The sequence below is a fragment of the Nomascus leucogenys genome, chromosome 4 (genome assembly GCF_006542625.1).
Source record: "Nomascus leucogenys isolate Asia chromosome 4, Asia_NLE_v1, whole genome shotgun sequence".
NCBI lineage: Eukaryota > Metazoa > Chordata > Mammalia > Primates > Hylobatidae > Nomascus > Nomascus leucogenys.
The window spans coordinates 147,149,142-147,171,721 of NC_044384.1; the positions used below are offsets into that span (position 1 = coordinate 147,149,142).

Consider the following 22,580-nt stretch of genomic DNA (forward strand, 5'->3'; position numbering starts at 1 on the left):
GTCCTTTCCTGGAAGGGGTAGGCATGGGCGCTACCTTCCTTGATGATGCATTTCAAAGAGATGGCCTCAGATCTTAAGGAAAAACATTCCTAGGTCTTAAAGCTGGCAGGAGGCATATTTAGCTTTTATAAACATCCACATACATTTCAAAGGAACTGATAAAGTACTTCCAGTTGTAGGTTTTCTAAAGAAAATGCTCTAAGAAAGAGAGGGGGAGAAGTCTGGTCCTTTATCTCCTGCAGAGAGAATTCAGCCTCTCACTTTTGTTTTGCAAATGCCCTTACGCAGACTCCTAGTGATTGGGACCCAGGTACCTGAAGGAACTGGAGGTGCTTCTCAGGGCTGCAAGATGTGCCCTGGAGTGAATGTTTGCTGTGGACAGGGAGGACTCAAGGACAACTACTAAGGTTTTGATTTGATCAACTCAGAAGGCAAGGGTGCCATTCACAGAGAGGGAAAAATAGTAAATACAAACTCAATTAATGCATTAATGCAGAAATTAAATAATGAAATTCATGATCTGCTTTACAAACTCAAATGCTAACACATCCCCTTTCCTCCACAGTTGACCTCCTAAAATACCCTCCCGTCCTTTCGAGCACCAAATTCAGAATCTCCTTCTTGAGGAATCCCAGTTCTCCTTGGAAATAGCCAAAAAATAACTTTGGGATCACATGTTCCCGAAGGGAGTCAGCTTTACTGCTCAGCGCCCTTGGGGTGGGGGACTGGGCTGAGAGTCAGATCCTGAAAATCTGCGGCTGCTTGCTGCCAAGTAGTGTCCCTGCTGAAGACGGATCCTGCACCCATCTGTGACTATGATGCTTGGAGGGTGTGCAGGGACTGGAGTTCCACTTATTACTTTATATCCCTCCCATTCAACCCTTGCTTCCCAAATAGCATTGACTTTTCCATTCACCCTCCAGGGCCATAAAGGGCTCAGATTCTCAGCCACATTCAAGGCTGAATCAAAGCTGCCCCCAAAATGTTTCAGCCCTGGCTGTCCTGCCTTGGGTTCAACCTGTGTCTATGATTTCCCCTTTGAAGAGCTGATGTCCGCAGCGACCTAGGTTAGAGGCAACCCAGACGTATTTACAGTGTAAAATCCAGTGTACTTGGCTGGGACCTTATTCCTTTCTTCCTCAAAAGACTGCTTATGCAAACTAACCCTGCTCCACCTCGCCATTAAAAAGGGATGGTCTGTGTTAAACAAAAGCGGATTGCTCCCCAGGGTATGGGGGAGGACATGCCCTAGGTTTGCACACCTAAGAGGACCTAGGAAGTGACTGCCTGCTTCCTAAATTGCATCAGCCTGAATCCAGTGCACAGAAACAAGGAGCTTCAGAGGCTACTGACTCTCCAAATTAAAGGAAAAGAAAGAACAAACAGTGTTTCACTAGCCCCGCAATAGCATCTCTGCCTAGCCAGTAGCCAATTCTACTTTATAAACCTGATTTCAAACCCAGTAGATTTCCTTCACGTGTTGAACAACATGTAATGCACATGTTGTGATCAGAGTATTAGATACGACTACTTCTGGATATTGGTGCTGCTTTATGTATTTGTCTACAGATGTGAGAAGCATTTTATCTATTAAGGTATGCAGGGATGTTTTAAATGATGGGTATACCAAGCAAACATACTTCTATGAACTAATACCTCAGTCAACAAATAAAATTTTACATGATGTTTAAAAAACATGTAAGTAGTTTGTGCATTTAATAGAATGTGGCCCCAACTTTGTTTTAGCAAAATAAAATAACAAAACTTTGCATATACATATAAAATATAGTACTCATAATAAATTATATATAAATGATAATAATATATAAATGATAATATTGTTTATATAAATAATATTTAAAAATTTTATAAATAATTATGATATTTGTCAGGCCTCTCAGCCCAGGCTAAGCCATCATATCCCCTGTGACCTGCATGTACACATCCAGATGGCCAGTTCCTCCCTTAACTGATGATATTCCATCACGAAAAAAAGTGAAAATGGCCTGTTCCTGCCTTAACTCATGACACTATCTTGTGAAATTCCTTTCCCTGGCTCACCCTGGCTCAGAAGCTCCCCTTCTGAGAACCTCCTGACCCCCCACACCTGCCCACCAGAGAACAACCCCCCTTTGACTGTAATTTTCCTTTACCCACCCAAATCTTATGAAACAGCCCCACCCGTATCTCCCTTCGCTGACTCTTTTCGGACTCAGCCCGCCTACACCCAGGTGAAATAAACAGCTTTATTGCTCACACAAAGCCTGTTTAGTGGTCTCTTTACACGGACCAGAGTGAAATTTGGTGCTGTGACTCGGATCGGGGGACTCCCTTGGGAGATCAATCCCCTGTCCTCCTGCTTTTTGCTCCGTGAAAAAGATCCACCTACGACCCTGGGTCCTCAGACCCACCAGTCCAAGGAACATCTCACCAATTTTAAATCGGGTCAGCAGCCTCTCTCTTCTCCAACCTCTCTCACTACCCCTCAACAACTTTCTCCTTTCAATCTTGGCGCCACCCTTCAATCTCTCCCTTCTCTTAATTTCAATTCCTTTCCTTTTCTGGTAGAGACAAAGGAGACACGTTTTATCCGTGGACCCAAAACTCCGGGGCCGGTCACGGACTCGGGAAGGCAGCCTTCCTTTGGTGTTTAATCATTGCAGGGATGCCTCTGATTATTCACCCATGTTTCAGAGGTGTCTGACCACACAGGGATGCCTGCCTTATTTCTGCGCCGCAACCTCTTATGTCTGCGCCCCGATCCCTTATTTCCACTCCCGACCTCATATCTGTTCCCCAACCCCTTATTTCTGTGCCCTGACCCCTTTCCTGCTTTTCTAGAGGGTAAGAAACCCCGAACCCCTTCCCTCCATGTCTCTACTCTCTTTCTCTAGACTTGCTTCCTTCACTATGGGCAAGCTTCCGCCCTCCATTCACCCTTCTTCTCCCTTAGCCTGTGTTCTTAACAACCTAAAACCTCTTCAACTCACACCTGACCTAAAACCTAAATGCCTTATTTTCTTCTGCAAGGCCGCCTGACCCCAGTACAAACTCGTCAGTGGTTCCAAAAAGCCAGAAAATGGCACTTTCAATTTTTCCATCCTGCAAGATCTAAATAATTCTTATCGTAAAAAGGACAAACGGTCTGAGGTGCCTGATGTCCAGGCATTCTTTTACACATTGTTCTCTCGCTAGTCTCTGTTCCCAATGTGACTTGTAAATCTTCCTTCTTTCCCTCCCGCCTGTCCCCTCAGTCCCAACCCCGAGCGTCACTGAGTCTTTCTAATCTTCCTTTTCTACAGACCCATCTGACCTCTCCCCTCCTCGCCAGGCCGAGCTAGGTCCCAATTGTTCCTCAGCCTCTGCTCCTCCACCCTATAATCTTTTTATCACCTCTCCTACTCACACCTGGTCCAGCTTACAGTTTCGTTCCGTGACTAGCCCTCCCCCACCTGCCCAGCAATTTACTCTTAAAAAGGTGGCTGGAGCTAAAGGCATAGTCAAGGTTAATGCCCCTTTTTCTTTATCCCAAATCAGATAGTGTTTAGGCTCTTTTTCATCAAATATAAAAATCCAGCCCAGTTTGTGGCTCGTTTGGCAGCAACCCTGACACGCTTTACAGCCCTAGACCCTAAAAGGTTAAAAGGCCGTCTTATTCTCAATATACATTTTATTACCCAATCTGCTCCCGACATTAAATAAAACTCCAAAAACTAAATTCCGGCCCTGAAACCCCACAACAGGACTTAATTAACCTCATCTTCCAGGTGTACAATAATAGAGTAGAGGCAGCCAAGTAGCAACATATTTCCAAGTAGCAATTCCTTGCCTCCACTGTGAGACAAACCCCAGCCACATCTCCAGCACGCTAGAACTTCCAAATGCCTGAACCGCAGCGGCCAGGCATTCCTCCAGAACCGCCTCCGCCAGGAGCTTGCTACAAGTGCCAGAAATCTGGCCACCAGGCCAAGGAATGTCCGCAGCCCAGGATTCCTCCTAAGCTGTGTCCCATCTGTGCGAGACCCCACTGAAAATCAGACTGTTCAACTCACGTGGCAGCCACTCCCACAGCCCCTGGAGCTCTGGCCCAAGGCTCTCTCACTCCTTCCCAGATCTTCTCGGCTTAGCAGCTGAAGACCGATGCTGCCCGATCACCTCGGAAGCCCTGGAGAACATCACAGACGCCGAGCTTTAGTTAACTCTCACAGTGGAGGGTAAGTCCATCCTCTCCTTAATCAATATGGAGGCTACCCACTCCACATTACCTTCTTTTCTTTTCAAGGGCCTGTTTCCCTTGCCTCCGTAACTGTTGTGGGTATTGACGGCCAGGCTTCTAAACCTCTTAAAACTCCCCAACTCTGGTGCCAACTTACACAATACTCTTTTAAGCACTCCTTTTTAGTTATCCCCACCTGCCCAGTTCCCTTATTAGGCTGAGACACTTTAACTAACTTATCTGCTTCCCTGACTGTTCCTGGACTACAGCTACATCGCATTGCTGCCCTTCTTCCCAATCTAAAGCCTCCTTTGCATCCTCCTCTTGTATCCCCCACCTTAACCCACAAGTATAGGATACCTCTACTCCCTCCTGGGCGACCCATCTTGCACCCCTTACCATCCCATTAAAACCTAATCACCCTTACCCTGCTGAGTGCCAATATCCCATCCCACAGCACGCTTTACAAGTATTAAAGCCTGTTATCACTTGCCTGCTACAGCACGGCCTTTTAAAGCCTACAAACTCTCCTTACAATTCCCCCGTTTTACCTGTCCTAGAACCAAACAAGCCTTACAGGTTAGTTCAGAATCTGCGCCTTATCAACCAAATTGTTTTGCCTATCCACCCCATGGTGCCAAACCCATATACTCTCCTATCCTCAATACCTCCCTCCACAATCCATTATTCTGTTCTGGATCTCAAACATGCTTTCTTTACTATTTCTTTGCACCCTTCCTCCCAGCCTCTCTTCGCTTTCACTTGGACTGACTCTGACACCCATCAGGCTCAGCGGATTACCTGGGCTGAACTGCCGCAAGGTTTCAGGGACAGCTCTCATTACTTCAGTCAAGCCCAAATTTCTTCCTCATCTGTTACCTATCTCGGCGTAATTCTGATAAAAACACACGTGCTCTCCCAGCCAATCGTGTTCAGCTGATCTCTCAAACCCCACTATGTTCTACAAAACAACAACTCCTTTCCTTCCTACACATGGTTGGATACTTTCGACTTCAGATACCTGGTTTTGCCATCCTAACAAAACCATTAAATAAACTCACAAAAGGAAACCTAGCTGACCCCATAGATCCTAAATCCTTTCTCCACTCCTCTTTCCGTTCCTTGAAGACAGCTTTAGAGACTGCCTGCATCCTAGCTCACCCTGACTCATCCCAACCCTTTTCATTAGCCACAGCAGAAGTGCAGGGCTGTGCAGTCAGAATTCTTACACAAGAATCGGGACCGCGCCCAGTAGCCTTTTTATCCAAATTACTTGACCTTACTGTTTTGCCTAGCCCTCAAGTCTTCTTGTGGCAGCTGCGACTGCCCTAAATCATTTTAGAGGCCCTTAAAATCACAAACTATGCTCAACTCACTCTCTATAGTTCTCTTAACTTCCAAAATCTATTTTCTTCCTCACACCTGACACATACTCTTTCTGCTCCCTGGCTCCTTCAGCTGTACTCACTGTTCGTTAAGTCTCCCACAATTACCATTTTTCCTGGCCCAGACTTCAATCCAGCCTCCCACATTATTCCTGATACCACACCTGACCCCCATGACTGTATCTCTCTGATCCATCTGACATTCACCTCATTTCCCCATATTTCCGTCTTTCCTGTTCCTCACCCTGATCACGCCTGATTTATTGATGGCAGTTCCACCAGGCCTAATTGCCACACACCAGCAAAGGCAGGCTATGCTATAGTATAAGCCTCCAGTCCGCCTCTTAGAACCTCTCATTTCTTTTCCATCGTGGAAATCTATCCTCAAAGCAATAACTTCTCAGTGTTCCATCTGCTCTTCTACTACTCCTCAGGGATTATTCAGGCCCCCTCCCTTCCCTACACATCAAACTCAGAGATTTGCCCCCACTCAGGACTGGCAAATTAGCTTTACTCCGCATGGCCCAAGTCAGGAAACTAAAATACTTCTTGGTCTAGGTAGACACTTTCACTGGATAGGTAGAGGCCTTTCCCACAGCGTCTAAGGCCACCACGGTCATTTCTTCCCTTCTGTCAGACATAATTCCTTGGTTTGGCCTTCCCACCTCTATACGGTCCAATAGCAGACCAGCCTTTATTAGTCAAATCAGCCAAGCATTTTTCAGGCTCTTAGTATTCAGTGAAACCTTTATATCCCTTACAGTCCTCAGTCTTCAGGAAAGGTAGAATGGACTAATGATCTTTTAAAACCTCACAAAGCTCAGCCACTAACTTAAAAAGGACTGGACAATACTTTTACCACTTTCCCTTCTCAGAATTCAGGTCTGACCTCAGAATGCTACAGGATACAGCCCATTTAAGCTCCTGTATAGATGCGCCTTTTTATTAGGCCCCAGTCTCATTCCGGACACCAGACCAACTTAGACTGTGCCCCAAAAAACTTGTCATCCCTACTATCTTCTATCTAGTCATACTCCTATTCACTGTTCTCAACTACTCATACATGCCCTGCTCTTGTTTACACTGCCTGTTTACACTGTTTCTCCAAGCCATCACAGCTGATATCTCCTGGTGCTATCCCCAGCCTGCCACTCTTAACTCTGAAAGTAAATAAATAATCTTTGCTGGTAAGGCTATGCTGAACCTCCTTAGGCACTCTCTAATTAGGTGTCCTAGGTCCTCCCAATTCTTAGTCCTTTAATGCCTATTTTTCTCCTTCTCTTATTCCGTTTAGTTTTTCAACTCATACAAAACCGTATCCAGGCCATCACCAATAATTCTACATGACAAATGTTTCTTCTAACAACCCCACAGTATCACCCCTTACCACAAAATCTTCCTCCAGCTTAATCTTTCCCACTCTAGGTTCCCACGCTGCCCCTAATCCTGCTTGAAGCAGCCCTGAGAAACATCGCCCATTCTCTCTCCATACCACCCCCCAAAATTTTCGCCATCCCGACACTTTGCCACTATTTCATTTTATTTTTCTTATTAATATAAGAAGATGGGAATGTCAGGCCTCTGAGCCCAAGCTAAGCCATCATATCCCCTGTGACCTGCTCATACACATCCAGATGGCTAGTTCCTGCCTTAACTGATGACATTATCTTGTGAAATTCCTTCTCCTGGCTCATCCTGGCTCAAAAGCTCCCCTGCTGAGCACCTTGTGACCCCCCACACCTGCCTGCCACAGAACAACCCCATTTGACTATAATTTTCCTTTACCTACCCAAGTCTTATAAAACGGCCCCACTGGTATCTCTCTTCGCTGAGTCTCTTTTCGGACTCAGCCCGCCTACACCCAGGTGAAATAAACAGCTTTATTGCTGACACAAAGCCTGTTTGGTGGTCTCTTCACACGCACGTGAGTGAAATTTATTATTTTTATCTATATTATATATTATAAAATAAATTTATAGTATATAATATCATAAAATGAATATACACAAATATTTTATTATAAGTATAGTTATAAAAATTATATTTATAAGTATAATTATAAAAATTATATTTATATATAAGTATAATTATAACAATTATATTTATAAGTATAATTATAACAATTATATTTATATTATAAGTATAATTATAACAATTATTATATTTATATGCAGTTGTGTTTATATAATATAAAAATATATTATATAATATTTAATATAAAAATATTATATATTTTTATTTATATGCAAAGGTTTGGTTTTTTGGTTTATTGTTTTGAGATGGAGTCTCGCCCTGTTGCCCAGGCTAGAGTACAATGGTGCCATCTCAGCTCACTGCAACCTCCACCTCCTGGGTTCAAGCAATTCTCCTGCCTCAGCCTCCCGAGTAGCTGAGATTACAGGCACACGCCACCATGACCAGCTAATATTTTGTATCTTTAGTAGAGATGGGGTTTCACCATGTTGGCCAGGCTGGTCTCGAACTCCTAACCTTGTGATCCACTCGCCTTGGCCTCCCAAAATGCTGGGATTGCAGGCATGAGCCACCCCGCCCAGCCCGCAAAATTGTGAGATTATATATATATATATATCTTATCTAGTTGCAAAGAGATTGGCGTTATTGCAGCGTCCGTTTCTGCAGCGCGGTAGCCGCACACTGTCAATCCCGCTGTTGGAAACAGAGTGAGACCCACTGCTGTTTTGTGAAGGGCAGCGCATGTTCTGTGTTGCTCAAGCCGACTGGGATGGTTCTGGATGCAGCCTGACAGGTGCCAGACATGTCCCCTCAGAGGCCAATGGGCCTGTGGAAAGTGCCTCTGTGACTTGAGATTTTCCAGGGAAAGCCTGTGGGAAACCGGAAGACAGGGCAGTCATCATCTCAGGAACAGCGCTGCCTTTTTCTACGGTCATCGAGGGATAAGATGGATGCAACTCAAAATGTTTTCTTTTTTATGGCAAGAAACTAGAAACCTTCAGAGTCACCAAAAAATCCAATTTGCAGAAAAGATATTTAAGAGAAAAATGAGTGAAGTGTATGATGTGGCAGTTAAAAGAATACAGCCACGGAAGAGGAATGACAGCGTGCTCTGCCAATCACTTTGCTATGAGCCTGAAGTGGAAAAGCAGTTTCTGCCCCTAATGGAGTGTCCTTGGGTGGGGGTTTGTGTTAGTCTAGAATAAACTCTCTTGCCTTTACCAGAAAACATCTTTCCATCATTCATTACTGGAGGAAAATAAAATGAAATTTGTTTCAAAGACCCAACTGATGTATTTTGCACTACATTGTTTAAAATTATTCTCTTTCTCCTTCCTCAAGCCTTCTTATTGGTTTTGCAGTCCAATCTGGCTAACTCTAGGAACTTTTTATCTTTATTTCATAATTCTAAATACAAAGTGTGAGGGTTTGTTTAAATTTAAGTAAGCCTTATAGTTTATTTATGGCAATTTTAAATAAGCTTTGAAAATATACAAGCAGATATATACATTAGCTCTAAGTGCATATATAACTATTTTATTAAAACTTAAATTTTCAGCTGGGCGTGGTGGCTCACGCCTGTAATCCCAGCACTTTGGGAAGCCGAGGCGGGCGGATCACGAGGTCAGGAGATCGAGACCACGGCGAAACCTCGTCTCTACTAAAAATACAAAAAATTAGCTGGGCGTGGTGGCAGGCGCCTGTAGTCCCAGCTACTCGGGAGGCTGAGACAGGAGAATGGGGTGAACCCGGGAGGCGGAGCTTGCAGTGAGCCGAGATCACGCCACTGCACTCCAGCCTGGGTGACAGAGCGAGACTCTGTCTAAAAAAAAAAAACAAACAAACAAAAAAAAAACTTACATTTTCATATATAACTGGCATAAACTTTAGGTAATTATGTAAATGCAGTATTTCTGTTTATTAGACAACATTAATTTCACAAGTTTAAAACTTTTAATTGCATGCTACGTTTTTGTTATACATATTCCAGATAAAAATTGGGTTGAGAACTACAGAAGGTACTTTCAGAAATGGAGAGTATTATGCCATGAAAGGACATGTAACCACTAGTGCAAGCCAGTGTTTCTACTGATATTCTGTGGACTTCTATTTGGAAGGATTTTAAGAGATTTTCTAGGAAAACTGTGCTCTATGATGACAATGTAGGATACGCTGGATTAAACAATGATTTTTAAAAGTTTTTTACTGTAGTACAGCTCTGAGCCTTTAATCCCTAATGTGCAATGAGAATCTCTAAGGGAAAACTGGGGTGTACAGTATTTGCCAATCTCATTGGACCAGATCCTATTAACTCCCAGAAAAGTGTTCAACAGAGCACTTATTTTTTGCAAGGCTGATATATCCATTAAAATTCTTATTTATGTGTAAAATCTGTGCACCTTTGTGTAAAACTTTCTTGGTAGTGAGTGTTATATATCTTTTCTTTTGATAAATATTAAATAAAAATTTGGGAATGAGAAAAAAAACATCTTGGTTTTTAAAATTATAATGAAACTGTCATCCCTGATGTCCTTGGTTCACCTCCTAAACTTTTGTTTTTAAATTCTTGTACTATTATAACATTCATTTCATTATATAAATGTTGCAATATTTACAATGGCTATCACTATATGACAATTATTTTAATACTGTACACTTATTGTTAATTTTTTAACCTATATAAACTGTGACAGAAATTATCACTTGCAAATGAGTGCTTAATTATACATGTGACCACTTGCTTGAGGAAAGGAAGAATTTTCCTTTGAAGATAGGAAATTCAGTCAGATGAACAAGATTGTACATGTACAGTAGGATTTGATTATGATTATTTTCTGAAACCCAGAGAAATCTCAGCAACAGTTGATCATAGATTTTATAGGAATGTCACTCAAAGAGTAAATTCTAGAATTCATGTAAAATGCATCTTCAGGAAAGATACCCCTTTGGTACCAAGACGATGGCCAATTGTCTTGTGATTCTGGTGATTGTATTCTATGATTAGTGTTCTATGTTAGAAAAATGTGTGGCTTATGGGTGAGACCTTCCTGACATTCTAACGGTAAGTGTTGCATCTCACATCTATCCTGCTTTCCTCTGCTCTCGCAGGCTTCTCTTGGAGTAATATGCTTGGATTTGCCTGTGTTCCCGTCTTTGCAGCTGATGGGAGGAAAGTGGGAAAGTACAGCAATTGCCTTCCAGTGACTCCTATTGGCATTCCCGCTCTCTTTCCTTTGGAAAACCTACTCTGAAACCCAAGCATTCTCTCCTAAATCTCCACTGAGATTGCTGTTTTCAAGTGAGATTCCCCTGTTCAAAACACTAGTAATGATAATAATGTTGATAATGATGAAAAGAATGATGTGTCAGGAATCATGGCCAGTGTTTAAGAAATAAGTGTGATTGAGTGGCTTCCGTTTGCAGTATTACAGTGAGGACTCTGAAAATTTATATGCTGAAAACACAGTAAAAGTGCTGGATAAAATTGGTTGTGGATTTTCAAGTTGTGTCATTGAACGTGCAACAAAATAAGGAATCTCTGATGACATGAAATGCAGAAATGGAGAGAGATCGTGAAGCTCGGAAGGCAGCCCTGCCCTGATGGCCGCTGCTGATCCCCTGTGATGTGGAGCTTCCACTCTCAGAGTCCCTTGGCTCAGGGAATAGAAAGCAAATCTGAGGTATTTCTGAGGTTGAAAATATAATAGGAGACCCTCATGTACAGCTGGAACACCAAAGGGTGTTCTACTCGCAGTGTTGGGAGAATAGACAGACATAGATGTTGACAGAGACATGGATGCATGCAACTCACAACCGACAGTGGGTTTCACACTAGTCTGTAGGTGAATTTCTACCATCTTTGGGGTCCAAAATGCCTCAAGCTGATAATTTACTTTTAAAAAGAGGAAGTTTTCTTTTGTTCCAGGCAGATCTGGTAATGTAATGTGAATCTCCTCTGGATGGGTGTAGCTTCAAAGCAGAATGCAAAGAATTACCATAAGTAAAGTTCCCCAGAACAGAGGTGCAAATGTGAAAACTTACAAACAACTTAGTTTACATAAGAAATTAGAATTCTTGTCACATTCAAACTGTAAGAATGAAAAAAAAAAAAACAGAGAATAAAAATATGAATAGGAAACCAAATACTATGTGAACGGCCAAGTAAATGTGAAACTAATCCAAGCCATCAGATATCCTTACTAAACATAATTTGCAAAAACCAAACAAACAAAACAAACGAGCAAACCATTTTAGTATATTAGTCTGTTTTCTGCTGCTTGTAACAGAATATCTGAAACTGGGTAGTTTATAAAGAAAATAAATATGCTTCTGACCAATTTGCCAGCTGAGAAGTCCAAGGTCGAGGGACCACATCTGGCCCTCTTGCTGGTGAGGATTCTGGAGTCCTAACGTGTGCAGGTATCACCTGGTGAGGGACTGAGCATGGCAGCTCAGGTCACTCTTCCTCTAAAGTCACCAGTTCCCCTCCTGTGATAGCCCATTAATCCATTAATTTACAAATGATTAATACAATCACCTCTTAAAGGCCTCACCTCCTAATATGACCATATTCATTACATTTCAACATAAGTTTTTGAGGAGACAAATAGTCAAGCCACAGTATTTATGAAGCAGAAAAATTAGGCCAAATAAAAGCTCTGAGATGAAAAAATGAAAAAAAAAATAATAAGCAAACTAACTGGTAAATATGTGTGAAAATTTAAACAATCATCAGTCAACTATGTAAAACAATAATATTTAATTTATGAGGTTTATAAAAACAAACAGATAACGACAATGTCTAATTTAAGATTTTTTTAAATAACTAAAATACCCAGCAATGCATGTAATTAGGGAGATAATAATAAATATTAAAGAACAAGGTAAGACTATTACAACTAAATACATACTGAAATTTCTAGAAAGTACTAAAATAAAAGCATGGGAAAAAATTAGTATGAAAGCAAGCAAAAATGTAGAGCAAATGGGGGAGCACTTCGAAAACACAAGCTAAGATGGCCGAGAGAAATCCAAATAGAGCAGAAACTTCAGGGAACATAAGGAGACTAAACTATCCAATTAAAAGACAAATTCTGGGATTGAATTTAAAGAACAATCTAACTGCATGCTGTTTGGAAGTGAAAATCTAAAACGTAGGAGCCCAAGTCATTTGAAAGAGCACATGTGTACCAGCAGCATGTACAAGAATTTTCGTAGCAGCATTTTATATAAGGGCAAAAAGAAAAATGACCCAAAGATCCATCAAGAGGAGGATGGAAAAATCATGGTACATTCATGCAGTGGAAAACTATACAGCAATGAAAATGAGTAGAACAGAGTATCATGCCTAAACATAGATGACTCCCAAAAACATAATACAAGCCAAAAAAGGGTGCTGGGGGTGGGGGGGGAGAGAGAGTCACAGAACTTGCAATATATATTCCAGTTAAGCATTGAAGAGAGAGAGAGTCACAGAACTTGCAACATATAATTCCAGTTAAGCATTTGATTTCAGGAAACTGATATATGTAGCTAAAACTGGAATGCATACATTTATGGTCACTATGAAGAAAAGCAAGGGAATGATAAACATAAAATTCAGAAAGTGATTTCCCCTGAAGTGGAGGAAGAAGGTGATATGGGGAAGGGTATATTCTATGCATTGATCACACTGATGTATTGGTAAATATTCTATTTCTTAGAATTGGTAGCACAGATGTTCATTTTGTTGTTCTCATTGTGTTATAGATACACACGTTTATATATTTCAGTGTAATAAAAATCAGTTTGAGAGAAATAGACAGTGGTGAAGACAGCTTCTGGCCTCAATTACCTTAGAGAATAGCAAGGAGAAAGACAAGTTAGCAAGTTTTCACACTTCATCTTCACAGCAGACTTAATAACTTAGATACTAGTCTAATTTTTACTGATTTGTTACCTGAATATAAGTGTGCTTAGGTGATCATTAAGTAGTAATTAGGTACTAATTAAGTCCTGATGGGATTTGAAGCAGGTCTGACCAACCATAGGATCCCTGATGTCTGTATCATATGACACTATTGGATAGAGCTTTGATCTTTTAATCTGCACAGTTTAACATTTTCTCTTGTCCTGAATTATTTGTTCATTGCCTCCCCTATTAGGTTAAAAATGTCTGAATAGCACAGAGCAGGTCTTATTCTTTTTTATATATCTTCTAACTTTTTATTTAAATGGATTTTATTATTCCATTTATCTATCCATATGTAGATATATGTATATGCATACATACACACAAATGCTTCAGAATTTACAAAACAAAAAGCAAAGTCTACTCATTAGTTTAAGGCTTCAAATATTAAAATGGACAGTGTGATGGTATGTATATAGAATAATACACTAATCTTTTTTTTTTTTGCTCTTTCATGAAACCTGGTGTTGAAAACACTGAAGCACTTTGCAGAGAAAAAGTCAGCTTTTAATCGTCATCTCTTATGCAGTGGAGTCGAAGAAAGCTCATTATTCTAATTGAAAGTAAAAGTGAAAAAAAATCTAAGGTTTGGGTTTTTCAGGAGTACCTATCTTTCTAATTTTCAGTACAACACATAATACACAGCACTTACAGAAACTGGAGAAAACGACTCCTATTTCTTGACGCTGCTGTGTTTTAGTGTGATGGGGGGTACTCTGGTGAAAACTCTGGTCTGGAGGGAGCCTTCTCTGATTGGGCGCAGGCAGAGTCGATGGCTGCATATGGATGTGATTTTACGCTCACCGTTTGCAATGCACTTTACACATGATTACTGACATGACAAGGCTCCAGTGGCCCCTGAAAGCACATGCACCAGCCTGCTTTGCAGATTCTGGCCTCTACTCAACAGATTTGAGATTCTTCATATATATGCAAAAAGGCAGGATACTATTTTCAGAGCTTTTGTTAATATTAGGGTGGCCATACAGTATATTGTCCAACTTGGAATTTTTGGGGTGAGTGAAAGGAGGTTATTAATAATTTTGCTGAGGCAATGGCACCTATGGGATCCTGGGTAAAACCCACTGGTCATCTCCTCTGGGCATTCTACCCTTGGCATCTCAACAAATGTTATAGGATCACCTTTGAAGGCACAGACCTTAAGGAAATTCTTCCTATTTTGTTTTCCTTGAGATTGGTGTACTTTAACTAGTTTATGTAACTTGCAGTTTGGGGTTTCATTAAAATAGTGCTAAAGAGAAAATCAGTCTGTGTGTGTGTATTTATTCTAAGTATAGTGTAATTTTTATTTAAAAAAAACCCTTGATATGTTTCATCATTGGTTGCATTTTCAATAGAATCTTGCTAGAATTTATGCAATGTAAGCACAATGAAGATATATGTTATTGAATGTATCTCTGGGAAAAGAAACCATTTTCGTATGTTCACGTGTAGACAAATGACTTATTATGCCAATGTAGAGTGCTTCAACCCACAAGAACAACCACACCTATGGGAATGTGGAAACCATGTTTTCCAGCCTGTGACCTGGCCTTCTCTTTTGTTTGCAGCGTCAATTGCAGCCACCTGTAACGATCCAGGTATGCCTCAAAATGGCACCCGCTATGGAGACAGCAGAGAGGCTGGAGACACTGTCACATTCCAGTGTGACCCTGGCTATCAGCTCCAAGGACAAGCCAAAATCACCTGTGTGCAGCTGAATAACCGGTTCTTTTGGCAACCAGACCCTCCTACATGCATAGGTATCAGACAACAGAACTTAGAAATTTTACATTCAGGAATGGATGCATGTTGTCGTTAAAATTGCTCCATAAATGTATTATTTCTTCAGAAATATTTCTCAAGAGTTTCTTTTATGTTCTCTGGCTCTCTGAGACTCCTGAAATTTTATTGTAAACCTTTAAACTTTATTTTATTAGATAGAATAAAGGAAGTCATCCCCTTAGTGTACATCAATTGACATTTACCATACATTTCCTACCCTTAACAAATGTTATATAAACATGGATCAATCAAATTACTGTAATTTAAAATTCTAGGTGGCTCAAAATTTATAACCCTACCATTGCTATTCTGATTTTTAATATAGAAACATGCCCTTAAGCAAAACCTTCTCACTAAAAGTACTTTCTCTTTTTAGGTGTTTTTCCACCTATAATATTAGTACATTTAAAATAGAATTCTGAAAACTGGAAATTATACTGTTTGTGTTAAAATGAAGATAAAAGGAGGTTTGTTTCTGCAATTTATTGACATTTTATAGTTTGACCGTATTAAAAGAATAACAAATTATTTTGCAGACTTTGGCTTGAATAGCCACCTGAGACAATTTATCACAAATATGGTTGTAGGCTAATGTATATTTTATGTAAAATAGTAATTACAGGTAGATTGTCTCTTCATTCAATAAAACATTTTACCAAAAAATTCCTACTTAGAGTATATCATCTTAGTTTTAAAAAGAAACTCTACTGAACTTTATTATTTTAAAGAACTATCACTGTTTAATTAGTACTTCTTTATAATCTATGTGAAAAATGTAAAATTTAGTTGATGTGTGAAGAGAGAAAGTGATCATGAAATGGATAGGCTGTTTTGCATAGGATGACCTTGGGGGGGTTTTGTGGATTGAAATGGTTTTTATTGTCGTGTACACAACGGTGGTAAAATTCTCAGTGGTCTTGAGGAGTTATGATACAGCGCTCTTACTCATGACAAACCACTTATCCCAGTTGTCTGAAGACAGACGAGGTTGGATAGCTGTGCTTATTAGCATTCTCAGCCTTGTCGGGGAGCAATCTATGTTTGTTTAATGTTTGATGCTGCATTTACTTTTCGTAACGTCTGCGAGCACAGTCACGCATTTTACTCATGCTGAGTCATCAGGAGACTGGAGAGATTTCTGCATGTTTCTTTTTTAAAGCGGAGTGATTGCCTATAAATGTGGCAATCATTTTAAACCAATGTCCTATTTTTACATTAGGAAAGGGTTTCTTTTCCTTCCATTTTGCATGTTTTTAGGCTCATGGAGGAATACATTAAAAAGCAATATAATTACGAGTTAATCCCTTAAAAGTAATTCATTAATTTATATTAATTTGAACATGTAATTATAAAATTTGGCCATCTCCTAATTAATCTATAAACAAATCGATCTTTTGTTAGATCATCTCTTAGTTACTTTATTTTGACTAGCAACTAGGTGGTCCGATACGCAGCAAAAGCTAAATAAATACCTCTGTCTCTGCCTGGAATGTCAGCTACAAGGACAAGCTGAAATCACTTGCAGGCAAATGAATAATCAATTATTTTGGCAACCAGACCCGCCTACATGCGTAGATATTATGTAACAGAAAAATGGAAAATATATAATTGGAAATAAATTAACATTATATTTTTATTACTTTGTGGTTTTCTGTTTTTTAGGAATGAGGTTTATGTCCTCTGTAAGAAGCTTGCCCATTAGGGCATGAGTTAATTATAATTAGCACCCATGTAAATTCTGTTTCAAAGATTCAAAACACTTTTTAATTTTTTTACCTTTTTTCATATTAAAGGGTAATACGTTTTACTGAAGACATTTCATAAACTATAATTAAATCAAAGAGGAGAAAAAAGTTGTCATCTTTTTACCGGGAGACAATTACAATTAATATAGACATTTATAAATAATTTCATAATTATGTATATGTAATCTATTTTAAAATGTTTTAGGCTGGGTGTGGTGGCTCATGCCTGTAATCCCAGCACTTTAGGAGGCCGAAGTGGGCAGATCACTTGAGGTCAGGAGTTTGAGACCAGTGTGGGCAACACAGTGAGACACTATCTCTACCAAAAATACAAACATTGGCCAGGCGTGGTGGTGCACGCCTGTGATCCCAGCTACTCGGGAGGCTGAGGCATGAGAATCGCTTGAACCTGGGAGGCAGAAGTTGCAGTAAGCCAAGATCGCACCACTGCACTCCAGCCTGTGCAACAGAGTGAGACTCTTGTCTCAAAGAAAAAAAAAAAAGTTTTAAAATGACAGCATCCTGCATGACTATTTTGTAAATTGTACTTTTTACTTCCCAGTACATGTTGTGTATATTTTGTGTTACTATGTATTTTCTACTAGTTTTTAATGACTAAATCTTACCTCTTTAGAAGGCAAAATTACACCACTGATGCCACTCTCTAGTATCTATTTGTTTGTATCTACCAATATTGATTTTTCTAGTCCCTTATTATTGTATAAGTTGTTTTAACCTTTTCCCTATTCTGAAGATAGCTTCAATGAGCACCCATGTTGCAAAATAAATCATGATTATTTTCAAGTGACATATTTCTACAAACTTGCATATTTCTAGAACTTTTTTTTTATTTTTTTTTATTTTTTTTTTTTTTTTTTTTTTTTTTTTTTTTTTTTTTTTTTTTTTTTTTTTTTTTTTTTTTTAAACATTTTTTTTTTTTTTTTTTTTTTTTGTTTTGTTTTTGAGGTACAGTCTCGCTCAGTTGCCGAGGCTGGAGTGCAGTGGCATGATTTCGGCTCACTGCAACCTCCACCTTCCGTGTTCGAGCGATTCTCCTGCCTCAGCCTCCTGAGGAGCTGGGATTACAGGCGCCCACCACCAAGCCTGGCTAATTTTTTTTGTATTTTTAGTAGAGACGGGTTTTCACTATGTTGGCCAGGCTGGTCTCAAACTCCTGACCTCGTGATCTGCCTGCCTCAGACTCCCAAAGTGCTGGGTTTACAGGTGTGGGCCATCGCACCCAGCCCATTTTTAAAATCTCTTTCAGAGCAGTCACACTGATTTTCCCTGCCATCAGCCATATAGATTTATTAATATAGTCTCTGACTCAGAGAAAACACCACACATGATAGATCTTAAGGCACAGAGTGATGATGTCTTGTTTTAATTGGCATTTTAAATTAATAATAAGGTCGAACTTTTTTTTCATGTGCTTATTTGTATTTGTTCTTTCTTGATTGATCAGCTAATTTACATTTTTACTTTTCATTATTAGTGTATGTTTACTCATTACTGGCTCTCTCTTTCTTTCCCTTTTATAAAAATCTCTTAAGCTCTCACCTGTTGTGTGTGACAACGTTTATTTTCAACACCTGCCATTTGCTGTTGCTTTTTCTTGAGTGTTGCTTGGATACTTCACTTTTTTGTTGTTGTTATTGTTACATCCGAAATGACTTCTACCATGAAGCCTCCTCTGTTTAGCTTTTTGACTTAGTCTAGAAGGAGAATTCTGTAGACCAAAGGGCTTTAACGACTTTTTTTTTGAGACACAGTCTTGCTCTGTCACATAGGCTGGAGTGCAATGGTGTGATCTCGGCTCACTGCAGCCTCCACTCCCAGTTTCAAGCGATTCTCCTGCCTCAGCCCCCTGAGTAGCTGGGATTATAGGTGCACGCCACCATGCCCGGCTATTTTTTGTATTTTTAGTAGAGACGAGGTTTTGCCATGTTAGCCAGGCTGGTCTCGAACTCCTGCCCTCAGATGATCCACCCACCTTGGCCTCCCAAAGTGCTGGGATTACAAGCGTGAGCCACCATGTTCGGCTTCAAGTTCCTTATTCCGAGTAAAGTGTCCCTAAAATGTCTTCATTTTCTTCTATAGCCTGCAATTGCTTTTCCCCAAGTCCAAATTGCAAAACACTCTGAAAAGCCAAAATGCATCCTAGGTTTGCAGAAATTTATTCTGGGACAACAGACCGTCCTGACATAAAGGTGTCTATTTAGAAAATATTTATCGCCCCCAACAGTGTGAACATTCAGAAGTTTTAATGCAGAAACGTAGATGGGTCTCTTTAAGGACTGCTCTTGATGGTGAAGGAGCTGCTACGTATGTATGTATGCTATTTAGCATAGTGACTAAAGGTTGTGAATAAGGGGTTGGTGGGCTGAAAAGAATAGGTGGATTTTATCTCTACATTTATTCCTTCTGGAGAATTTCCTAGCATCTCTGAGTTGCATTTTTTACTATTCTAATCCTATCCAAAATATTTTGCCAGCCAATTAAAACCTAAGCAAACTAACTTGAAGAATACCAGACCAAAAGAGAGAACAAACAAGGCCCGGCAGCACTCCTTAATTCCACTTTTTCAGCTTTTAAATCACCTCATTTGAAAGTGCCTCCTGGGATCTCTGTGAATAAGACAGGGTTTCCCGTTTGTTGCTTTTAAATCAATATTTGAATCATATCCCTGAACTGTTCCTGCCGGTAGCACCCTGTAGCCAGTGCCCTGAATCTGTCGTTTTTCATCTTTCAAAACCTGTGTGGAGTAGAGTCTTCTAGACCTTCAGGTACCTTCTTTGTCTCCATCAGCCCCTGCTCCCTCATTAGTCCACAAGTGCACTGCTCGATGCTGTCCGCAGCCCCAGCGTGATTCTGAGGAGGCAACTGCCCTGTGAGAGCTGATGGGACAATTGCTTCTGCACAATTCATTAAAAAAAAAAAAAAAAGCATACTGGGGAAAATCAAGTTTTAATCTTTTTCTGTAAAAATTATATTACTCTTAAGCATATATCTGTAGGATTTATTTTATAAATATTTTCTGCAATAGCATTCAGAGTTTGCATTCAGTTAGAATGTGAGAGTATAATGAAAACTACTGGAGTTAGTTGTATTTCTTACTTTAAAAAGCTAAGTTTTCAGAAATGTTAAATAAGTATTTAAAGACACACTACTTATTGAAAATTGTGAAGCATGTGCCTTCATCTTCCTTCATCTTATTTATAAAACAAAGTCTCTTTTTGTGTAGGGGAAAAAATCAGCAATTAAGACATTTTCTTTTCTACGTATTTTTTAGTGCATATATGACCGATAATGGGAATGAAATATGACATGTAACTTAGGGGGAATACTATGATTTAATTGCAGTCACACTTTAAAACAACTTGGTGACAAACCACAGTATTTGATATAAACAACTTTTAAACTCAGCATATTCTTCTATGTATCTAAAATGTGTATACTTATAAATTCTGCAGTGTTTTCACACCTTCCGTGAGATGAGAGGTTTAGGAGAAACCTTATCTCACAAATAAAACAACCCTAAACACTTTCCAATTCAAGAACAAAAATCGGCTTGCCTATTAACCACACTGAGCTACATAATTACTGCCTTGCTAATATAAATGTAAACACATTTAATTCAAAATTGATGACTTCAAACACAAACTGAATTTGTTATTATCATATAAAGTGGTTCTTTCTAATAATATACCAAGCATTGTGATCAAATGATATTTTCAGACAGTAATGCTCCGGCTCAGCTCCTCAGTGATACGTAATCAAATAATATTTTCAGATAGTAATGCTCCAGCTCAGCTCCTCACTGATACGTATACTTAGAGGTCACTTAAACTTTTAGGGTTTTGTTTTGCCACTTTGAAATACGGGGAAAGTAATTCAAGCCTTCCATATACCAGAAGACTGCGAGAATGTGAAATGCATTGTTTTCATGTACCCAGTAACCGTTTCCTGAATACTTGTTCAGATCCAGAAACCGCCTAGACGTTAGGGATAAACAGTGAACAGGAGCTGGATGACCACTATACCACACGAGGCACGCACTCAAGAAGAAATAGGCAAGGATTTTATAAACTATGAGAAATAGCAAAATGATTAACATGGCCATAAAATCATGTCCATGGGATGTTTTTATTCAAGTGTTTTTCTGTTTGTGCCTATGTGTGCACGTTGGCAGGTATGGGGATTAAGTCGTCTTTCGTTTAATTGAGAAAATTTTAAGTTATAGGAAAGAAATTTTATGTACCAGAAGTTTGAAAATTCTCTTTGAAAATGGGGTGGAATATTATGTAAAATTCATTGACAGTTACATGAAAAATGTACAGAGTTCCTGGGTCTTACAATTTTATCTGGATAATCGATAACCAACACACAATCTCTTGGATGGGGAAAAATGCTGATGTCTTTTTCTGAAAGAATTCTGTGGTGTCCCGTTCCACACTGACTGGCAGGCGTTCTTCACTCTCCTAACTTTTTCTCTGTAACTTTTGTTCTGTGACAGCTGCTTGTGGAGGGAATCTGACGGGCCCAGCAGGTGTTATTTTATCACCCAACTACCCACAGCCATATCCTCCTGGGAAGGAATGTGACTGGAGGGTAAAAGTGAACCCAGACTTTGTCATTGCCTTGATATTCAAAAGGTACGTCTCTTGCAGAACACCTCTTTTTAGTAGGATTTTTAATGCCATACCTAAAAATTACTTTTTTATGACCTCGACGTCATAGTCCCCGATGTTTTATCTAGGTAAGCGCTAGATTCTGTGTCTAATGGAGACTACATCAGGCTGTACAATGACGTAAATGGAAATACATTATTTTGCTTTGGAGCATTCTATGTATGTTACGATGCACATGAATTATTTTTAAATACTGTTTGTCTTGCACACAACATGTTCCATATGAGAAGGCTTAAACAGATGTTCAATAAAAATAATAATAATATGGTATTGAGACACTTGGTGTAATTTCTCATCAATGTCTCCGTCACTCTAAATGCATGATAGCGAATTCCTTTCCACAGCACATCCTGATGTTCCTGAGGGTAGCACTGCTAATATCATTATAATAATTAAGACTTAATAGAGTCTGGAAAGTAAAAGTTTCCCCAAATGTGGTTGCTGTAATGTCTGAGTTACTAGATATCAGTCCTAAAAATATGCTAACTTGTTCTTGCTAAACTAGATGATGGAAGGTCAAATACTATGGTCGTTTTATGAAAATAAACTCTTTAAATAATTATATTATTAGTATATAGTATATGATAATGACATTTTATTGAATGTAAAGAACTTTTCTAACTTTAGAGTTTGACTTTTGAACTAAATGAATGTGGTATTTGTGAAGGTGAGTCATTCTGTAGACTTTCCTATTGACCCTTCAGCTATCCAGGGCAAGTATCTGGGATTATACTTTTTAATGTGTCAATGGAACGAGTTTCCTTTTCTAGAGATCTTTACGTCAATATTCAAGGCCTGAATGTGTTTACATTCCCTCACTTTCCTCTCCTGATG

General features: G+C 39.5%; 1 protein-coding gene across 1 annotated transcript in view; it reads left to right on the plus strand.

Moving 5' to 3' along the window:
• The window catches only part of CSMD1 (CUB and Sushi multiple domains 1), a 2,090,842-nt gene that overhangs the window by 1,775,690 nt on the left and 292,572 nt on the right, over positions 1–22,580 (plus strand). Inside the window, exons 27-28 of the mRNA XM_003271406.4 lie at positions 15,097–15,288; positions 21,572–21,710. Of these exons, the coding sequence (XP_003271454.2) occupies positions 15,097–15,288; positions 21,572–21,710 (331 nt within the window). The remainder of the gene's footprint in view (positions 1–15,096; positions 15,289–21,571; positions 21,711–22,580) is intronic.